The 21,049-nt window shown below is 49.7% G+C and overlaps 2 protein-coding genes across 3 annotated transcripts in view; both read left to right on the top strand.

Moving 5' to 3' along the window:
* The first annotated feature begins 159 nt into the window (after positions 1 to 159).
* Positions 160 to 12,491, top strand: bap1 (BRCA1 associated protein-1 (ubiquitin carboxy-terminal hydrolase)). 2 transcript variants are annotated; one of them, XM_062473920.1, is made up of 17 exons: positions 160 to 396; positions 698 to 727; positions 818 to 872; positions 1,239 to 1,371; positions 1,644 to 1,763; positions 2,023 to 2,084; positions 2,360 to 2,502; positions 2,846 to 2,924; positions 3,019 to 3,142; positions 3,289 to 3,418; positions 3,549 to 3,733; positions 4,077 to 4,234; positions 5,984 to 6,489; positions 6,651 to 6,859; positions 10,527 to 10,619; positions 10,799 to 10,871; positions 11,895 to 12,491. In XM_062473920.1, the coding sequence occupies exons 1-17, from the start codon at positions 360 to 362 to the stop codon at positions 12,026 to 12,028; spliced, it is 2,271 nt and encodes a 756-aa protein (XP_062329904.1). In that variant the 5' UTR covers positions 160 to 359; the 3' UTR covers positions 12,029 to 12,491. The 2 variants fall into 2 exon arrangements, with proteins under 2 accessions (XP_062329904.1, XP_062329912.1); XM_062473928.1 differs by having other exon boundaries at positions 161 to 396; positions 5,984 to 6,465.
* Positions 12,492 to 13,783: 1,292 nt separating this feature from the next.
* Positions 13,784 to 21,049, top strand: part of bsnb (bassoon (presynaptic cytomatrix protein) b) — a 63,625-nt gene continuing 56,359 nt past the window's right edge. The window contains exons 1-2 of the mRNA XM_062461448.1: positions 13,784 to 14,056; positions 20,585 to 20,975. Of these exons, the coding sequence (XP_062317432.1) occupies positions 13,878 to 14,056; positions 20,585 to 20,975 (570 nt within the window). The 5' untranslated portion in view covers positions 13,784 to 13,877. The remainder of the gene's footprint in view (positions 14,057 to 20,584; positions 20,976 to 21,049) is intronic.

Genomic DNA, 21,049 nt, shown 5'->3' with positions numbered 1-21,049 from the left:
ACCTTTCAATGCATTTTATAATATTTTTATTTATTTAAAAACAGTGCACGCACACGAGCGTACACACACAGAACTACCTTCACCACATAACTCTTTGTATGCGTTTTGGTACACCACCTTTGACAACCCTCTCTGTCATGAAACCTCAATTCGACGACGTAAACGTCGCAGACTGATGACGCACAAGATACGCGTTTGCAGCTCTTTTGTGTTTATTCCGAATTTCCACAATCCACTTTCAATGTTTCATGTGTTTTTGTCTGTCTATAGATTCTAAAGCAATGCGTTTGATCAACCTAGTAATTCCTATCGATGTGGACCGAGAGAACTCTTAGCCAAATGCAAAGGACTGCGCAAACATGAACAAAGGGTGGCTTGAACTCGAAAGTGATCCGGGTAAGAAATCAAGCTAACCTAGCTAGCTACCTCGTTAGCTCACCATTTGTTAGTAACTGCGACAGCAGTAACTTTGGCAATGTATCTTCATGCTAGGTTGCAACGTTGGCAGTAGAGTCGTTTGCTTGATTGCTTACTATTCTCTGAATTGTATGCGACTCTTCTATTGCACTGTAGGTGTAGTAGGGTGGCTGGGTCGTGTCTCTCGCACCGTTTTGTCAGTACCCGAGAGATACTGTTTCCAGGTATTACCTCACAAACGTACGGTCTGTTCACATTAGATTTTTTTCGTCGGTTGCAGGGCTGTTCACACTGTTGGTGGAAGATTTTGGTATGTAAATTCAGCATTTTGCCCAAAGAGAATGGCATGGTTGTTTCCATTTGGGTCACAGAACCTTTACATGTAGGGTCTGCTTTCTAGGTGTGAAAGGAGTTCAAGTAGAGGAGATATACGACCTGCAAAGCAAGTGTCCAAGGTATGAAGCAATCGAACTTATTCTGTTGTCTGTAGGCTTTGTGTGCACTGTAACCTGGTTTAGTATTGTTAGGCTTTAAACCACTGCATGTTTTTGATTAGTTGTCACCATATGTAAACGAGTTGAATTCGTTAAACTCACTCCTCAGTATAAAACCTCCCACCCGCGCTATCGAAGAGCTAGCTTTTCGGTGGTGCAGCTGGTTAAAACGGTGTTTAACGGGAGGTGGTCGTCGCGGACACGCTATGGGCAGATTTGGAGAAAGCTATCCTGACGAGTGACGCGAAGACATCTGCTACACATGCATTCATCATGTCACATGCATTGATCATGTTTTCATCCCATCTAACCCCTCATCCTCTCCAGCCCCGTGTATGGCTTCATCTTCCTGTTCAAGTGGATTGAGGAACGCAGGTCCCGGAGGAAGGTGTCCACCCTGGTGGACGAGACCTCGGTTATTGACGATGACATTGTCAACGACATGTTCTTTGCCCACCAGGTGAGACTTCTCAGTCACAGGGAGACAGGGTTGTTACTCATGGAGACCAACAGAAGAGATCTCAAGATGGATATGTTATGTCATAATGTAACCCCAAGGCAAAAACGGTACGGCTATGGCAGGAGTTCCACATAAGCCAGTGCTACCTGAGACCAGATGCCATGTTGTACCCAGTGCTACATGAGACCAGATGCCATGTTGTACCCAGTGCGAAGCGTGTTCTGTAACTGTGGTCTGCCATCAGCCTAATGGAAGAGACCCATGTGTTTCAGCTCATCCCTAACTCCTGTGCTACCCATGCTCTACTGAGCGTGCTCCTGAACTGCAGTGGGGTGGAACTGGGCACCACCCTGAGCCGCATGAAGGCTTTTACCCAGGGCTTCAGTCCTGAGGTGACTATATACACACACACACACACACACACACACTCTCTCTCTCTCTCTCTCTCTCTCTCTCTCTCTCTCTCTCTCTCTCTCTCTCTCTCTCTCTCTCTCTCTCTCTCGCTTTTACCCAGGGCTTCAGTCCTGAGGTAACAGTACACACACGAACACACACTATGTACAGACGTTTAATATATATATATTTTTTTTTTGCACTTTTCGTATTTTTGCACTGAGAAGTCATGACTAACAGTTCTTCTTCTCCTGTTAGAGTAAAGGTTATGCTATTGGCAATGCACCAGAACTGGCCAAGGCACACAACAGCCACGCACGGTAGGAGTCTGTTATAGTTCATGACCATCTCAGACAAATGTCATGTTTGTAGAAGCTTCAATGAAAACATCTTTATACATGACTCATTACTAGCAGTAGTACAAGTCACCCTCCACTCTGGTATTATATCAGACTAGATGGTATAATAACAACTAATTCAACATAACAAACACGCTGTTAAGCTGCTGTTTTTTTTTAATGCAAAAAATAAAGGAGGTATGTAGCATCTCTTTTCAGTTTCTCAAGTCTTTGTTCATGTTCCTGTTTCCATGGAGACCGGAGCCCAGGCACCTGCCGGAGAAGCAAAATGGGATCAGTGCTGTGAGGACCATGGAGGCCTTCCACTTCGTTAGCTACGTTCCAATCAAAGACCGTCTGTTTGAGCTGGACGGACTTAAGACATATCCTATAGACCACGGTAAGGAGGCCCGGGGGCTGAGTGTGTGTGTTCTCTGTCCTGAGGGTGTAGAGGGACAGTGTGTGTTCTCTGTCCTGAGGGTGTAGAGGGACAGTGTGTGTTCTCTGTCCTGAGGGTGTAGAGGGACAGTGTGTGTTCTCTGTCCTGAGGGTGTAGAGGGACAGTGTGTGTTCTCTGTCCTGAGGGTGTAGAGGGACAGTGTGTGTTCTCTGTCCTGAGGGTGTAGAGGGACAGTGTGTGTTCTCTGTCCTGAGGGTGTAGAGGGACAGTGTGTGTTCTCTGTCCTGAGGGTGTAGAGGGACTCAGGTCAGACATGGTGTTGAATGTGTGTTTGCATCCCCAGGGCCCTGGGGAGAAGAGGAGGAATGGACAGACAAGGCCCGGCGAGTCATCATGGAGCGGATCGGACTGGCTACGGCAGGGTGAGTCGGGGCAGAGTTAGAGTTAGAGTCAGAGGGTCTAGATAACTTCAAGGATTGGCACACATGCTCTAACTCCCCCCCCCCCCCCCCTCAGAGAGCCGTACCATGACATCCGCTTCAACCTGATGGCGGTGGTTCCAGACCGGAGGGTGAAGTACGAGTCCAAGCTGGAGATCCTGAAGAGGAACCGGCAGACGGTTCTGGAGGGACTCCAACAGGTCAGCCTGGCACGCACGCACACATACACACACACACATGCACACGTACATACGCACACGCCTAGCATACATACACCACCCACCAGTGGCGGAACAGGAACAGGTGTTGTGTGACAGACCGGAATGTTATTCCTGTTGTCACCCAGCTGATCCGACACACCCAGCCTGAGCTGGTTCAGGACAAGAAGCCGCAGGACTCCTCCCCCTCCGGGGACACGCCCACCATCAAGAAGGAGGTGGAGCCTGAGCCTGTCACCTCAGAACAGACTCCCTCAGGTGAACGAGTAGTCAGGGGGAGGGGTAAATGGAGAGGCAGGGGGAGGGAGAGTGGAGTGAGTCATGTACATGATGTTGTCAGGTACACAGTGTTGACTCCCAGATCCAGGCTGATATGTTGTGTGTCCAGGCCCAGGAGAAGGGCAGGCGGCCCAGGCCCTGCCCCAGGCCCTGCGCAGCTCCTCTGGCCGGGCCAGAGCCGCAGGGAAGACCCCCGGACCTCCACCAGGTCCCCCCGCCAGCAGCCCCCACCCCCTTGTCCAGCGCCTCCCCGCCTTCCTGGACAACCACAACTACGCCAAGTCCCCCATGCAGGTGTGTGACACCTTCTAGGTGCGTGTGGCACCATGCAGGTGTGTGTGTGTGACACCTTCTAGGTGCGTGTGGCACCATGCAGGTGTGTGTGTGACACCTTCTAGGTGCGTGTGGCACCATGCAGGTGTGTGTGTGACACCTTCTAGGTGCGTGTGGCACCATGCAGGTGTGTGTGTGTGACACCTTCTAGGTGCGTGTGGCACCATGCAGGTGTGTGTGTGTGACACCTTCTAGGTGCGTGTGGCACCATGCAGGTGTGTGTTTACACGAGTTCTGAATATGGGAATCTAAAAGATCTAAACCAGAAAATGTGTTGGGATTGGCTGGTCTGTGTGACTGACAGGAGGAGGAGGACCTGGCTGCAGGGCGCTCTCGGGGGGCGGCGCCTCGGGGGGCGGCGCCTCGGGGGGCGGGGCCTTCACAGCCCTCGTACTCGGACGAGGAGGACGACTACGAGGAAGAGGAGGAGGAGGTGGCGGGCGCAGCTGCCATGCCCAGCAGGTTAGCATCTGTTAGCATCCGTGCATAGCTATATACGTACAATATACAACTGTTAGCATCTCTGGATAGCTATATACCTACAGTAGGTACTGTTAGCATAAATAGTATATATGGCTAAATACCAACAGTATATACTTTATACAATTTCTGAATAGCTGTTAACCTACAACAGAGATGGAAAACGAACACACATCCTTCACTCAAGTAGAAGTACAGATACTCATGTTTAAAGAGACTGGTAAAAGTTTAAGTACTGACTACACTTTTTCACTCAAGTTAAAGTAAAGAAGTGTGGGCTCTGACATATACTTAAGTAAAAAGTAGCCATTACTACACCTGTTTTAGTGTCACGCGGTAAATGGACCTCACATCATATTAATACATAATACAAAAATACACTATAGATATGCAGCGCATTGGCCAGGAATTTTTTTTGATCCAGGAAAATATTGAAAAAATATTTTAACATTTTCTTATATATATTTTTATTTTATTTATATATATTTTAAAGGTTATAAAAAAAGTTTTAAAAGGTTGGGAAAATCTTTTTGAAAAACGTTTTTGAAATGCAAAAATATTTTTCCAAACTTACCAAAAACAGTTTTTTATTCTTATTTATTTTTATTCTTCTTCTGTTGCCTTCTGCCTTGCTCCATGGTAGCTTTGTAGATTGACAATAAATAATATTGATTATGCTACCAAATACAGATTTAAACTAAAGTAAGAAGCCTGGAGAAGTAGAAAGTACAGATATTTGTGTGTGAAAGTAAAATGTTGTAAAGAGTACTGATACCAGAACAAAGTACCGTATTTTTTTGAATAAACACCGTGGGGTTTATAACACAATGATCATTTTTGGTGCAGCATTTATTCGAGGGCGGCGTTTAATTAGTAAGAGAGATTTAGTGAATTGCAGCTGCAGTGCGGCCATAGACAAACAAAGAATAGACAAGGAGGTCAAACACGAAGTCTAGTATAAAATTTAAGCCACGCGTGTCTACATTGTGTAGGGGGGGGGGGTTGCTGGTCGTGTATTGCATGCCGCACTATCTGATCAAAATGACAGTACAGGTACATACATAGAAGGTGGAACGTATGGGAGCTACCCTTTCCAAAACTTGTAGTTAAGGGTGTAATAGTCTATGAAAGACCCAGAGAAACACAAATATCCGACGAGGCAAAATCCCGGACAATTTTGGAATCCCTGCCGGACGCATTTTTTAGGTCTCGAAAAGAGGACATGTCCGGTTAAAGGCGGACGTCTGGTCACCCTATTTATTTACATGCTGCGCATGTCTTTGTATGTTCATATTAAGCTAATGTAGTCTTTATTTTCTCTTTATGCTGTGGGTTTAGTTTTCACGGTGGATTTGGAGAAGAAGCTTCAAACCTGGAGCAAGAAAGACCCTTGTGTCTTTCAGTGCTTCGAGGGAATTATAATACACTTGTGATTTACTTGTGTAATAAATACAGTATTTTAATTTAACCAATTAAATAACCGTTTCCTGATTTTTTTGGTGCGGCGTTTAATCGAGGCCGGCGTTTATTACACAATGTTAATTTTTGGAGCGGCATTTAATCGAAGAAATACGGTACTTGTACTTTGTTACTTCCCATCTACGACCTACAGTGTATATACTGTTATCATCTCTGCAAAGCCCTATACCTACAGTACCGTATAGACTATTAGTGATACAGTTGCCCCAAACCACTAATGACTAGCCGTCTCCTCTGGATGGGACCTGTCAGGTTCCGGCGCAAGGCTGGCCTCCGTCCACGGCCTGGTGGGGGCCCGTCGGGGGGCCCGTCGGGGGGCCCGTCGGGGGGCCCGCTGGCCCTGAATGTCCTGACGGAGAAGTTGAAGAAGGAGGTGCAACTCCAGGATGCCATGACCACGCCGCTCTCAGTCCGCACCGAGGGCCGCAGCGGTGGGATCAGCATCACGGCGGCGTCGCAGCCCTCGCCTACACCCAGCAACGAGAGCACCGACACCGCCTCCGAGATCGGCAGCGCCTTCAACTCCCCGCTGCGGTCCCCGGCTCGCTCGCAGGCGGCCACGCGGCCCTCCAGCCCTGTGGCGTCCCACCTGACCCGCGTGCTGTTTGGGGAGGACGAGGGCCAGCGGCTGGACGCCCGGCACCACCGCGCCGTGCGAGAGCTGGGGCCTTCTGTCTGCACCGCCTTGCTGCACCTGCAGGAGAACGGAGTCCTCTACGCCCTGCCTCCACCCGGTACATACGCCCTGCCTCCACCCGGTACATACGCCCTGCCTTCACCTGGTAGCTTACCTCCGCCTCCACCTGGAAGCTAAGCCCTTCCTCCACCTTGTACACATGCCCTGCCTCTGTACCCTGCCTCCACCTTGTATATGCCCTGCCTCCACCAATATTCACAACTCCTTCATGTTCCTCCACAGCGGGGACGTCATCGGACGAGCCCAAGGCAACCCCTCCCCCAGAGAAGAGGGAGCAGGAGGGAAGCCCCGGAGCGGGGGAGGGAGGGGGAGGGCAGGGGGAGGTGAAGGAGGAGGACAGCAAAGAGGGGGTGGAGGTCAAACCCTGCAAGGTCGTCTCCACGGAAACCACAGGAAGCAGCAAACCTTCTGGGGAGAAATACAATCCTAAAGTTAGTCTGGTTCTATCTTTGTCTTTTTTATGTTATCACCTTCAAATATTAAAATGTTCTTAATCATTTTGCAAGGATAATTCACATCATAATCACACGTATTACATGCTGTGTTATTATCGGAATAATGCATCAATGTCTCCTCCCGTGAGAACAGTCTCTTCACTTCTCAGTCCTGGGTCTGACTCCAGCCTGAGAGTGAGGCAGTGCTCGTTAGAGGTCTGACTCCAGCCTGAGAGTGAGGCAGTGCTCGTTAGAGGAGTGACTCCAGCCTGAGTGAGGCAGTGCTCGTTAGAGGAGTGACTCCAGCCTGAGAGTGAGGCAGTGCTCGTTAGAGGAGTGACTCCAGCCTGAGTGAGGCAGTGCTCGTTAGAGGAGTGACTCCAGCCTGAGTGAGGCAGTGCTCGTTAGAGGAGTGACTCCAGCCTGAGAGTGAGGCCGTGCTCGTTAGAGGAGTGACTCCAGCCTGAGAGTGAGGCAGTGCTCGTTAGAGGAGTGACTCCAGCCTGAGTGAGGCAGTGCTCGTTAGAGGTCTGACTCCAGCCTGAGAGTGAGGCAGTGCTCGTTAGAGGAGTGACTCCAGCCTGAGAGTGAGGCAGTGCTCGTTAGAGGAGTGACTCCAGCCTGAGAGTGAGGCAGTGCTCGTTAGAGGAGTGACTCCAGCCTGAGAGTGAGGCCGTGCTCGTTAGAGGAGTGACTCCAGCCTGAGAGTGAGGCAGTGCTCGTTAGAGGAGTGACTCCAGCCTGAGTGAGGCAGTGCTCGTTAGAGGTCTGACTCCAGCCTGAGAGTGAGGCAGTGCTCGTTAGAGGAGTGACTCCAGCCTGAGAGTGAGGCGGTGCTCGTTAGAGGAGTGACTCCAGCCTGAGAGTGAGGCAGTGCTCGTTAGAGGTCTGACTCCAGCCTGAGTGAGGCAGTGCTCGTTAGAGGAGTGACTCCAGCCTGAGAGTGAGGCAGTGCTAGTTAGAGGAGTGACTCCAGCCTGAGAGTGAGGCAGTGCTCGTTAGAGGTCTGACTCCAGCCTGAGAGTGAGGCAGTGCTCGTTAGAGGAGTGACTCCAGCCTGAGAGTGAGGCAGTGCTAGTTAGAGGAGTGACTCCAGCCTGACAGTGAGGCAGTGCTAGTTAGAGGAGTGACTCCAGCCTGAGAGTGAGGCAGTGCTCGTTAGAGGAGTGACTCCAGCCTGAGAGTGAGGCAGTGCTCGTTAGAGGAGTGACTCCAGCCTGAGAGTGAGGCAGTGCTAGTTAGAGGAGTGACTCCAGCCTGAGAGTGAGGCAGTGCTAGTTAGAGGAGTGACTCCAGCCTGAGAGTGAGGCAGTGCTAGTTAGAGGAGTGACTCCAGCCTGAGAGTGAGGCAGTGCTCGTTAGAGGAGTGACTCCAGCCTGAGAGTGAGGCAGTGCTAGTTAGAGGAGTGACTCCAGCCTGAGAGTGAGGCAGTGCTAGTTAGAGGAGTGACTCCAGCCTGACAGTGAGGCAGTGCTAGTTAGAGGAGTGACTCCAGCCTGACAGTGAGGCAGTGCTAGTTAGAGGAGTGACTCCAGCCTGAGAGTGAGGCAGTGCTCGTTAGAGGAGTGACTCCAGCCTGAGAGTGAGGCAGTGCTCGTTAGAGGAGTGACTCCAGCCTGAGAGTGAGGCAGTGCTAGTTAGAGGAGTGACTCCAGCCTGAGAGTGAGGCAGTGCTAGTTAGAGGAGTGACTCCAGCCTGACAGTGAGGCAGTGCTAGTTAGAGGAGTGACTCCAGCCTGAGAGTGAGGCAGTGCTCGTTAGAGGAGTGACTCCAGCCTGAGAGTGAGGCAGTGCTCGTTAGAGGAGTGACTCCAGCCTGAGAGTGAGGCAGTGCTAGTTAGAGGAGTGACTCCAGCCTGAGAGTGAGGCAGTGCTAGTTAGAGGAGTGACTCCAGCCTGACAGTGAGGCAGTGCTCGTTAGAGGAGTGACTCCAGCCTGAGAGTGAGGCAGTGCTAGTTAGAGGAGTGACTCCAGCCTGAGTGAGGCAGTGCTCGTTAGAGGAGTGACTCCAGCCTGAGAGTGAGGCAGTGCTAGTTAGAGGAGTGACTCCAGCCTGAGTGAGGCAGTGCTCGTTAGAGGAGTGACTCCAGCCTGACAGTGAGGCAGTGCTAGTTAGAGGAGTGACTCCAGCCTGAGTGAGGCAGTGCTCGTTAGAGGAGTGACTCCAGCCTGAGAGTGAGGCAGTGCTCGTTAGAGGAGTGACTCCAGCCTGAGAGTGAGGCAGTGCTCGTTAGAGGAGTGACTCCAGCCTGAGTGAGGCAGTGCTCGTTAGAGGTCTGACTCCAGCCTGAGAGTGAGGCAGTGCTCGTTAGAGGAGTGACTCCAGCCTGAGAGTGAGGCAGTGCTAGTTAGAGGAGTGACTCCAGCCTGAGAGTGAGGCAGTGCTCGTTAGAGGAGTGACTCCAGCCTGAGAGTGAGGCAGTGCTCGTTAGAGGAGTGACTCCAGCCTGAGAGTGAGGCAGTGCTAGTTAGAGGAGTGACTCCAGCCTGAGAGTGAGGCAGTGCTAGTTAGAGGAGTGACTCCAGCCTGAGAGTGAGGCAGTGCTAGTTAGAGGAGTGACTCCAGCCTGAGAGTGAGGCAGTGCTCGTTAGAGGAGTGACTCCAGCCTGAGAGTGAGGCAGTGCTAGTTAGAGGAGTGACTCCAGCCTGACAGTGAGGCAGTGCTCGTTAGAGGAGTGACTCCAGCCTGAGAGTGAGGCAGTGCTAGTTAGAGGAGTGACTCCAGCCTGAGAGTGAGGCAGTGCTAGTTAGAGGAGTGACTCCAGCCTGAGAGTGAGGCAGTGCTCGTTAGAGGAGTGACTCCAGCCTGACAGTGAGGCAGTGCTAGTTAGAGGAGTGACTCCAGCCTGAGAGTGAGGCAGTGCTAGTTAGAGGAGTGACTCCAGCCTGAGAGTGAGGCAGTGCTCGTTAGAGGAGTGACTCCAGCCTGAGAGTGAGGCAGTGCTCGTTAGAGGAGTGACTCCAGCCTGAGTGAGGCAGTGCTCGTTAGAGGTCTGACTCCAGCCTGAGAGTGAGGCAGTGCTCGTTAGAGGAGTGACTCCAGCCTGAGAGTGAGGCAGTGCTAGTTAGAGGAGTGACTCCAGCCTGAGAGTGAGGCAGTGCTAGTTAGAGGAGTGACTCCAGCCTGAGAGTGAGGCAGTGCTAGTTAGAGGAGTGACTCCAGCCTGAGAGTGAGGCAGTGCTAGTTAGAGGAGTGACTCCAGCCTGAGAGTGAGGCAGTGCTCGTTAGAGGAGTGACTCCAGCCTGAGAGTGAGGCAGTGCTCGTTAGAGGAGTGACTCCAGCCTGAGAGTGAGGCAGTGCTCGTTAGAGGAGTGACTCCAGCCTGAGAGTGAGGCAGTGCTAGTTAGAGGAGTGACTCCAGCCTGAGAGTGAGGCAGTGCTAGTTAGAGGAGTGACTCCAGCCTGAGAGTGAGGCAGTGCTAGTTAGAGGAGTGACTCCAGCCTGAGTGAGGCAGTGCTCGTTAGAGGAGTGACTCCAGCCTGAGAGTGAGGCAGTGCTCGTTAGAGGAGTGACTCCAGCCTGAGAGTGAGGCAGTGCTCGTTAGAGGAGTGACTCCAGCCTGAGAGTGAGGCAGTGCTCGTTAGAGGAGTGACTCCAGCCTGAGAGTGAGGCAGTGCTCGTTAGAGGAGTGACTCCAGCTGCTGTGTTTCTGCTGCAGGAGCTGCTGGCCCTGCTGCGCTGTGTGGAGGGTGACATCGCCAGCTACGAAGTCTTCCTGAAGGAGGAGGTGGAGAAGAGGAAAAAATACAAAGTTCGTTTGCATATCAACTCTTTTGTGTCTCTTTGCAGGTGGTGTGTGCTTAAACATGTGTTACTGCCACATAAACACATGATGTATGAAACATGTGAGCCAGATATGAAACAATATTGGATAAAAAAATTAAAAATAAATGCCTAGGGCTTTGAACCTAATGATGTTTTGACTCCTAGATTGATGACCAGAGGAGAACACACAATTATGATGAGTTCATCTGCACGTTCATATCCATGCTGGCCCAGGAAGGTAAGCTGACCCGCATCTCTCCTCCAGGCTGATCCCTCCCTGTGCCCTCTCCCCCTCCGTCCCCCTCTCTCACATCCCTCCCAATTCTGACTCCAGCAGTCCAATGACAGACCGGTGTTTTCTGAGATCAGGGCAGGAAGAGGCCCGCAGCCTTATTAGTATGAGTTCATGCCGTGTGCGCTGGAGTGTCAGGACAATCAATGATTTGAGTATCAAACTTCTCTTGTGGTGTTTGTATTTCTGTCTCTATCAGGCCTAACCCTATCAGTGTGTCTATCAGGCCTAACCCTAACCCTATCAGTGTGTTAGGACCTCTTGGGTAACAAACCTCCCAATGTCAACATGACTCCAGCGTTTTGTAAACACGGAGGGATGTTTCAGTTAACAGTTGAGCAATAAAATGCTTCTGGGAGTGCTACGAAACCTTAGAAAATGTTGCCAGTCTATTAACCCAGCTCAGCTCACCTGCTTCCAGACCCAGGGTGGGTGTAATCCCAGTGTGGGTGTAATCCCAGTGTGGGTGTAATCCCAGTGTGGGTGTAATCCCAGTGTGGGTGTAATCCCAGTGTGGGTGTAATCCCAGTGTGGGTGTAATCCCAGGGTGGGTGTAATCCCGGCCTTCAACCAGGCAGTGGGGATGTAATGCAGCAGCAGCCCAGTGCTGCTTTTCTGTGGAAGCATTTTAAACATGCTTTTCTACGTCTTATGAATTTTCTATTGTTCATGAATATGGATGTAATGTTTTACAAATCTATGAAGCGCAACATCTTTGTATCTGTTCTTCTTCCCCCATCTCTCCTCCCCTCTCTTCTTATCCCTTTTCAATTTCTCCACCTCTCTTCCTCCATCCCCCCATCTCTCATACCGTTCTTCATTCTTTCATTTGATATCGCTTCTCCATCCCTCCTCTCCCATTCTCCCTTCCTCTTCCTCTCTCCCCTCTAATTGCTTCATGTCTCTCTCTCCCTTCCTCTCTCCTCTCCTCCTCCTAATCTCTCTCTCTCCCCTCCTCCTCCGCTACAGGTATGCTGGCCAGCCTGGTGGAGCAGAACATCTCTGTGCGGCGGCGTCAGGGAGTCAGCATCGGCCGACTGCACAAACAGAGGAAGCCAGACCGCAGGAAGCGCTCGCGGCCCTACAAGGCCAAGCGCCAGTGACCAATCACAGCCCTCCGTACTGTTGGGGCTACTCATGCGTTAGGTAGAGAACTAAGCTCTCTGAAGATACAGGAAGTGGCTTCTCTAGGATCATGTGTACCGTTCTTATCATGTTGGTCTCCTTGGAAACATCCGGTTCTCCTGTGCCATGATGATCTGGAGGTTCAGGAGCATCTCTCCTTCGCCCTGCTTCAGGGACATTTGCTCCTTTATGAATGTCTTAAGAAACAACTCTCAATACAGTGTAAATGAGTGAGATGTCATTCAGATTAGACGCATTTAAAGGACAGGATCCGTTGGGCCAGAACCTGTGTTGAGAGGTTTGTCAGGAAGGATGAATTCTGTGGTTTTGTATATATGAACTTGTTGGTGTTATCTCTGCATTGTAACTCTTGTACCATGGCCGCACAGTGGTTCTCTTCGAACCACGTCACGTATAATTCAAATAAAGTCCACTTCTGCACTGCTGACTTAACATCTCAACACCACAAGGATGTTGGTGGATTGATTTGAGGGACACTTCAAATTAGAACTTGTCGACTGGATATAGTTAATGTTATTTTAGTAGTTTGTGTCTGACAAGGTTGTTCATTTGGGGAATACTAGCTACTTTTTGACAGAATGGATCCAATGATTTGTAATTTAATTTGGTACAGTAGTCACTAGGGTTGTCCCGGATGTAGTGACACTGTGTCCGCTAGATGGAGCTGCAGCACCAGGAGATGTTCACGTGCAGCTATATTGTCGGTATCTATGGTGACAAAGTCGATATCTGAGGCCCAATACAGCTGCTTTAAACTGGTATAACTTCAGATGTGTATGCAAATATTATTCAATTTGCACCAAATAATGTATTTATCGTAATGTCATTCATCGATCATATATCTGTCTATGCGTGGCACAGTGTGTCTGCATACATGAATATAGAAGCACTTATTAACGCGTATAGTTTGGTGTCACTTCTATGGCATGACACCCTGCGTCAGCAGTTTTTGTCAATTGTGTCTACAGTAGGCTATAGCCACATATTGATCTTGCCGCCTGCACATAACGCTATTAGACTCCCAAGTTGAAATCCCGGTGTCCAGTCATATTAACCAGGCCTAAGCACAGTATGTTTTCTTTTTTCTGTATAATTGAACGTTGTGATGTACATGTTCGACTTGTGTTATTGGGCTATGAATATCGATCAACGAAGAGGAATAATCTTTTCAACAAAAAATGTAATGATTGTCATCGTGCAAACTAACAACGGTAACCCAGTTTCCGCGACGCAGGGTTCCACTACTGTGATTCTTCATGGTGAAGGTCTTTAACCAGTGAGCTTGTCCTGCTGCTTCGGTTTGACCGTCTAATCTCTTTTAACCCGACGTCGCTGTCTCACCACCACCACAGGAGCTGATTGCTACAAGTGCAGCCAAAGGCAAAACGTGACTGGGCTGACTTTGCATGTAAGGTTTCAACAGTTCATATGGCTTGTATTAGTAGCTTCAATGAATGTGAACTTTATCAAGAGTAGATGGGCATTTGAATATTATTACTTGCATTTTTTTGGTGTCACAACTAATATTTGGTGCCGGTTTCTCCGTCCCCAGTCTAACGCGCCTGGGCCCTGGGGCCTGGCAGATCTCACACTAGGAAGTAGGGCACGCGCACGTAGAATCACTCCCACTCCTTGCGTCAGCGCGCGTGCTCTGTCACCCTTTTCCGCGCGTGCTCCGTGGAGGATGCTGAATTGTAGGTGATGATGGCGGAAGGAAAAGCAGCGCTGAGTTCTATCTGAGTGTTTTATACAACAGTAGAACCCTCTTCAACATCGTTTCTCGCCTTCGAATCATCTCCAGAAACGATGGGGAACGAAGCCAGCCTCGAGGGAGAGGCCCAGGCGGGCCAGCCCGGCTCCGCTGTCCCGGCTACCGGGGCTTCGGCTTCCATTTCAGCACCACCGGGCTCTGGACAGCTCATCAAGCCCAGCAATGGAGCGCCAGCCGGAGGAACGGGCCCTGGAGCCGGGCCGGGGATTAACAGGTAGTCCACTATGTAGGACAGTTCTGTGCAGAACTGTGTCAGTGAGACAATACGATTTTATTCCGTTGAAACATCCTATTCTGGTGGATATGATGTAGCAGGGCGGATCTTAACGGGATCGTTGGAGTGTCTGTAGAGTGTCGGAGAGAAAATGCAGCTGGTGCGTTAATTATTTATTTTTAAATCGTTGTCACCATATATTCACCAAACAAATTATTTTAAACAGATTAGTGGCTTTTATTGTGTATGGTGCAATATTTTATAAATGCATAGCGTGAACACCAGACAAGCTTTTATAGGCTAAAAGAATGATGGCAATCTGGTTAAACTAGGTTGACATTTTTTATCCTAAAAAGGCATTGTGATGTTTCTGTATTCTCTATTTGTGTTCATATCCGTCTGAAGTCACTGATAGAGAATTCCACACCTGCAAAAGGCAACGCGGAACGAGAGTGGGGCAGCAGATCGTAGAGACGGGGCGGGGGGGGGGGGGGGGGGAGAGACGGGAGTGGGGGGGCGGGTTGGCGTTTCGCCCCCTCCTGATTTTCTGATAACGATTGTCAGATATTACTTTATAAAAATGTTACCCCGCTGAATGTCTGGTGTGTCACTAAAGCTGCGGTGATTCAGTTTCACGTGATAAAGACATACACAAAATAGACTTTAAAAGGCTATTTGTCCGCGGTTGGGAAAATGTGTACGTTAGGCTATAAAGATGCAAAAATGAGTTGATGGATCAATTGCCCATGTAAGTGCACGAGGTGCTGTAATCGTAAGTGATTGTGACTGCCACACCTTCTAAATGTCGCTGAAGCCCAGCGTTGTTGACATATGCCTACATGGTTTAGGCTATTTTCCCATCAGGACAGAATTATTAACATATTGCGGGTGTCCAACCTAACATAACAATGCGTGTCTGGTGAGTAGTAACGATACTGTAACGCTAAGGAGAACCAGTCATATCATATGCCACCTGATCTGCTGCTAGTGTTTGCTGATGTCAATGTTATCATTTTACCCATGAGGACAGACACCCTTGTCTCTCCTCCTGTCTCTCCTCCTCTCTCTCCTTCTCTCTCTCCTTCTCTCTCCTCTAAACGGGAATTTGAGAGGCACATATATATATATATATATATATAGCTTACCATCTCTAAATACACAATGTGTATAGATGACCTGTGTGTGATGTGTTTTGCTGGGTGGTGTCACATCACAAGGCAGGCTTCAGCTTGGCCGTACAGATGGTGTGACGGTTAGTGTGGTTCTCTCTGCACTTTACGGTGGCAAATCTGATGACTAGATCCGGATATTGAAATCTCAGCCCAGACGTACCAATATATCAGTCACCCGCCGACCCATTCTAATTGGTGTGTGACAGTGTGACATGTTGACTTCAGAATCACAAAGGAGGGTGTTTGTGTGCCTGTGCAAGCATGTCTGCCTGTTTGTCTGCCTGCCTGCCTGCCTGCCTGCCTGCCTGCCTGTCTGTCTGTCTGTCTGTCTGTCTGTCTGTCTGTCTGCCTGTCTCTGTACCCTGCAGATGGCTTAAGCTCCCCCTGTTATCACAGTCTCACATTCCTGACTTGAGCCTTAACAACTTCAGAACGTGTGACCCACATCCAGGGGTCCAGCCCTGAGAACACCCCCCTCTCAGTCCTGTAGAGTCACCATGGCTGCCAGGAATCCACCTCCTCATCAACCTCAAGGTGAAGGAACGGGCTGGTAAAGAGAGGCTGTAAACGTGCATCATCATTTCACAGGAAGTGGATGGTCATGAACCAGGAAGGAGGTAGACCGACTTCATTTAGAGTGAGGAAGAAGTGTAGTCTTGGATATTCATGTCAGACAGGCAGGACCTGGATTCCTCTAGTGAACTAAGCTCCTTTAATGAATGTTACCTCAACATATTTTAGACTGGATTGTTGTAGTACTGGTAGTGTTTATGTACTGAGTTGTACCTGCGGAGAGATGTGATTGAGACGGTGGCCATGATGTGTTCTGTGCAGGCACACACACACACTTTCTCCCCACACTTTTTTATCTTTCACACTCTCGCACACACCAAGACACGCACACATACACATACACATACACACACACACACACACACACACACAATAAGAGCGCTACTTACAGAGGATTGCCTGATCCTGTTGACAGTACACTCACTATGATGCTCACTGGTAGCCTGCTATACCGATCAGCATGGTCACAATCAGAGTGAGAATTATACAATGACAATCGGGGGGGCCAACTTCTTCTCCAGGGTGTGTATCAACCCCCCCGACCCGTTGTTTCTACCTCTTTTGTGGGGGTCCAAGTCTTAATTAGGGGGGTCAGACCCCCCCAAACCCCCCGTAATTCGCACCCTGGTCACAATGCTAAATTAGACAAGCTTGTATTTGCGTGGCCTGGTTCTGAGTGGGAGCAGTCGTTCAGACAGGACTGTTGAACAGCGTAGCTTGTTAAGGCAGTACCACACTCCATTGGTTTCCTGTAGCTGCTCCAGGAACTGCTGTTGTTTCTGAGTGAGCTACAGTATCTTGCATCTCCGGTTGGATCTGTACACTTCTAGGTCTTGTTTACCTGCTGCACTTCTTGCACTATTTGTACGTTGCTTTGGATAACAAGTATAAATATAATGTAAATGGAACATACTACAGGACAACCGAGTGTATTATCTTTGTTCACCAGACAAGGGGTGGATACGATTGCTCACTGTAGGCGAGCAATGTCTCCATCTTCACCTACGCCCACTCTCTCACTCCCACATAGCCACAACTCTATCACTCTGATTCTCACCATCTCTCTCTCTCTCAACATCCCTCTCTCTCTCTCTCTCTCTCTCTCTCTCTCTCAACATCTCTCTCTCTCTCTCTCTCTCTCTCTCTCTCAACATCTCTCTCTCAACATCTCTCTCTCTGTCTCTCTCTCTCTCTCTCTCTCTCTCTCTCTCTCTCTCTCTCTCTCTCTCTCTCTCTCTCTCTCTCTCTCTCATTCTCTCGCTCTCTGCTCTCTCTATCCTCCCTCCCTGTCTCACACACACAGCCCCACTTCCTTCTATCTAACACACACCAATTCTGTCTCTCTCACACACCCCAAATTCTATCTCTTTCTCACTCACAGTCTCAGCACATATTAGTTGTCCTTGGACAGATAGGGGGCTACAGGGTGATAGAGGGGGTCGGTGTGAATCTATGGGAGACTAATCTCTATAAGGTGGAGATTTTTCTTCGTTTGGTTGATTTGTCATCTGATCTATCAGGCAGGAGGGAAGAGAAGAGAGGGAGGATAGAGAGACAGGAGGGAAGCTAGCAGAAAAGAAAAGCTCTGAGCTCTGCTGCTGAGGTCTGGTTGAATTCAGCTGCTCTGACCACACTGAGAGGAAACGGAAAAAGCCTGTTCCATTTCTCTGTGAATGTTACATATTTCATAGTTAAAAGCCCCTGATCAGGATGTGATTAGTCTTCTGTCTGCTCCCTGGGCTGCAGTTTGTCCAACTCTCTCTTCACACTTCTGATAGTTCTCTCTCTTTCTCTCTCGCTCTTTATCTCCACCTCATGCGTCTACTTCTCTCTCTCACTTTTCATCCCCTCCTCTCTCCTTTGACCATTCCTTGTGTTCCTCCTCTCCCTCTTTCATTTTCTTAGAAAGACCGTGCAGCTCCTCTGTGTTTCAGCCGTCCTCTGAGGGTAGAAGCTGGGGCAGCAGCAACTCTGTGTGTGTATCCGTGTGTGTGTGCGCCTCTGTGTGTGTGTGTGTGTCTCTGTGTGTGTGTGTGTGTGTCTCTCTGTGGGTGTGCTGGGAATGCATCTGTGGGCTCCCTGGAGTGGGTCTGTAGAGCAGGAGGGTGTGGCTTCGCTAGCTGAGCTGGTAATGATGCTGTAGTTGTGTGTCTGGACTGTGAACACTGTGGTATCCTGTCGTCTCCTCTTTCTTTCTCTGACAGAAACGTGTCTACATGTAGCAGATGGCAGAGCTAGCTTGGCACTAGCTAGTGTGCAGTATGCCAACGTATAACCTGGAACCGTAATAGCATGGTGAGCCTAAATCACGGTCGGACATTGATTTAAGATCTGGGAGACCATGCAGGGCTTGAATCCTGCTGTCACTCCTTGTTCTGTGAATGTGTGTTTCTGCCAGAATCCTTCTAGTCATGTGATAGGAGTCCTCACAGCCACACAGCTCCCTGAGAGAAAGAACTGCCTGGAACAACAGAACTACACCTCAGAGGCCGTCCTCATCACACAGCACTCATCCATCCCTCCATCCATCCCTCCATCCATCCCTTATCCATCCCTCATCCACCCCTCCATCCATCCTTCATGTATCTCTCCATCCAGTACAGGGAAATTCAGCTATATTTAAAATCCATTTTATCCAATTAAAGAGCTTCTCACCCCTCGAGTTACGTGGCCAAGCTAACAGCTAACAGCTAACAAGCTGACAAGCTAACAGCTAACAGCTAACAGCTAACAAGCTAACAAGCTAACAAGCTAACAAGCAAACGGCACAGATGAAAACCTTAGCGGTGCTGTTCCCAAGGCGCCCTGAAGAGCTGGGCTCCTCTGTGCCTTAGCGGTGCTGTTCCCAAGGTAACTGAAGAGCTGGGCTCCTCTGTGACTGTCATGCCTGCCGGTCGGTGTGTTTCCATCCTGGTTTAGCGTTGGGCTCTGTACAACCACAGGAAGTTCCTCTCAAGGTCTTTGTTGTTCTCATTATTTGTTTTTTTGCATCACAAATATCTTGCTCAGATTCCCCTTTGATCTCTCTGTGAAACAGGGATTTCTGGCATGCCATGGATAGAGGCAGGTTAAAGGTCAATTGCAATGATAGTCAGATGCAAAGGTGTTTGTTTGGTTCTTTGTCATGTCGAAGTCAGGATGGCATGAAAGCAGCCTAACGCTATCTTCCTCAGCGGATTTTCTTGGGATGAACAGATGATTCCCAGGGAGTGAGAGAGAGGTAGAGAGAGGGGTAGAAAGAGAGAGGGGGAGAGGGTGAAAGGTAGAAGGACAAGATTACTAGCTGGCCTTGACAGAACTGTTTCAATTTGCTGTCTGTTCATTTTTACTCCCTAGTCCCCATCATCATTGAAGCAATAGGTCTCTCTCTCTCTTTCTTTCTCCCCTTCTTTCTCTCTCTCTCTCTCGCTCTCTCTCTCGCTCTCGCTCTCTCTCGCTCTTTCTCTCTCTGTCTCTCCCCCCTCTCTCTCTCTCCCTCTCTACCCCACCCTTGAGGCAGGGCAGGTCTCTCTCTTCATCTCTCCCTTGCTCTCACTCAGTCTTTGAAGCAGATGAAAGCTATAAAACAAGACTGTTGTTGAGTCAGAGTGAGCCAGCCCTCCGTGCTACTTCCTGTTTCCTGGCGCATAATCCCAGGGATGGCTTTTACTTCCTTTTTCCTGGCTCATAATCCCAGGGATGGCTTCTACTTCCTTTTTCCTGGCTCATAATCCCAGGGATGGCTTCTACTTCCTGTTTCATGGCTCATAATCCCAGGGATAGCATGTCTGGCTCCCACCAGCAGAAACAGCTAAAGCTAATATCACGTTATTAGTGCTGCATCCCACTCACACTGGGATGCAGCACTAATATGTGAGGGCCAGCCATCAAGTGAATACTGTACGAGTGTGTGTGTGTAGTGTGTGTGCAGCGCTCTAGACAACAACACAGTTCACTGCCTGTGCTGTGTGACTATCCTTGCCTTACTACCCAGTGGTGTGTGTGTGTTTGTGTGTGTAATTATACACATTAGGCGCATGTGTGTGCACGTGTGTGCATGTGTAAGCGAGTGCATCTCTGCATTCCCACGCCAAACAGTGGTGTCAACCAAGCTTGTGATTTAGTGTGAGGGAGAATGAGAAAGAGAGAATGAGAGAGAATAAGAGAGAGAGGGGGAGACTTGAGAGATAGTGACAAAGAGAGCGAGAGAGAATGGGAGAGGTTACTTGTTTAGCTGCACTTGTCTCCATCTCCAGAGCTCAATAGACATGGGTCTCTCCTGTTGCCAGGGGGCCAGTGGACTGGGAGAGGAGGAGGAGGAGGAGGAAGAGGAGGAGAGGAGGGGAGAAGAGGAATGAGGTTTTAGCGTAACAGTCGTAGCAGGCCTGACTGTAACCTCTCTGATGACATCATGGTTGTTATGGTTATCATGGCTTTATGATTGTATAATTAACCATTTATCATGGTATAATGGTTTGTACTAGGGGAGGTCGGTGTGTTTATGTAGTTGAGGGTTTGTCACCAGGTTCTGCTAATCTATCTGTGCACAGTGAAGCCCATCTGCACCTACTCTGAAGGCATCACCTCAGTGGAATGCTAAAATTGGACCGCAATAGGATCAATACAGTATTTCACCAAAACAGCTTTTTTTTGCCTGCAAGTACCCGTCTCTCCCCTCTATCTTTCACCTCTATCTTGAACTTATTTCCCATCTCCCTCATTTTTATACATTTGTTTCCAGGTTGGTTCTAAGCCTCTCAATACATTTACAATCATTTGTGACTCGTGTTTGTGTGTTCGGCAGCGTCTCCGGCAGACCTCCCCAGACAGACCCCGGGGGGCCCAAGGCGGGGGTCCAGAGTGGGCTGGGGACGGGAGACCGCCTGGCCTCTCACGAGAGCCCCCAGCCCCCCTCCGGCCAGCATGCGGCTCGCAGGAGCCTGCAGGTGGACGTGGGCAGCAGACGGACGGGCCCCTCCCCCTCCGTGTCGCCTGACCGGGGCAGCGCCCCCACCTCGCCGTACTCCCTGCCCCAGATCGCACCCATGCCCACCAGCAGCAAGCTGTGCCCAGTGTGTAAGACCACCGACCTCATGGGCACCACCGACGACCAGCCAAACTGCAACACCTGCACGCAGTGTCGCAGCATGGTGTGCAGCCAGTGTGGCTTCAACCCCAACCCACACCTCACAGAGGTAGGTGCTGCTGTTGGGTTCTGCTGTTGGGGTGTTTGTGGTTGTGATTGTCTGTGGTTGTGGTTGACTGTGGT

The sequence above is a fragment of the Osmerus eperlanus genome, chromosome 1 (assembly GCF_963692335.1).
Source record: "Osmerus eperlanus chromosome 1, fOsmEpe2.1, whole genome shotgun sequence".
NCBI lineage: Eukaryota > Metazoa > Chordata > Actinopteri > Osmeriformes > Osmeridae > Osmerus > Osmerus eperlanus.
The sequence above is the reverse complement of the archived record's forward strand: the minus strand, read 5'-3'. Positions and strand labels throughout refer to the sequence as shown.

What these genes read in the sequence shown, in the direction of transcription:
- bap1 (XM_062473920.1), top strand. Translation starts at nt 360, where the DNA reads ATGAACAAAGGGTGGCTTGAACTCGAAAGTGATCCGG. An exon ending in CTGCAAAGCAAGTGTCCAAG is followed by an intron (nt 873 to 1,238) that starts GTATGAAGCAAT and finishes CATCCTCTCCAG; the next exon opens with CCCCGTGTATGGCTTCATCT. An exon ending in ACATGTTCTTTGCCCACCAG is followed by an intron (nt 1,372 to 1,643) that starts GTGAGACTTCTC and finishes CATGTGTTTCAG; the next exon opens with CTCATCCCTAACTCCTGTGC.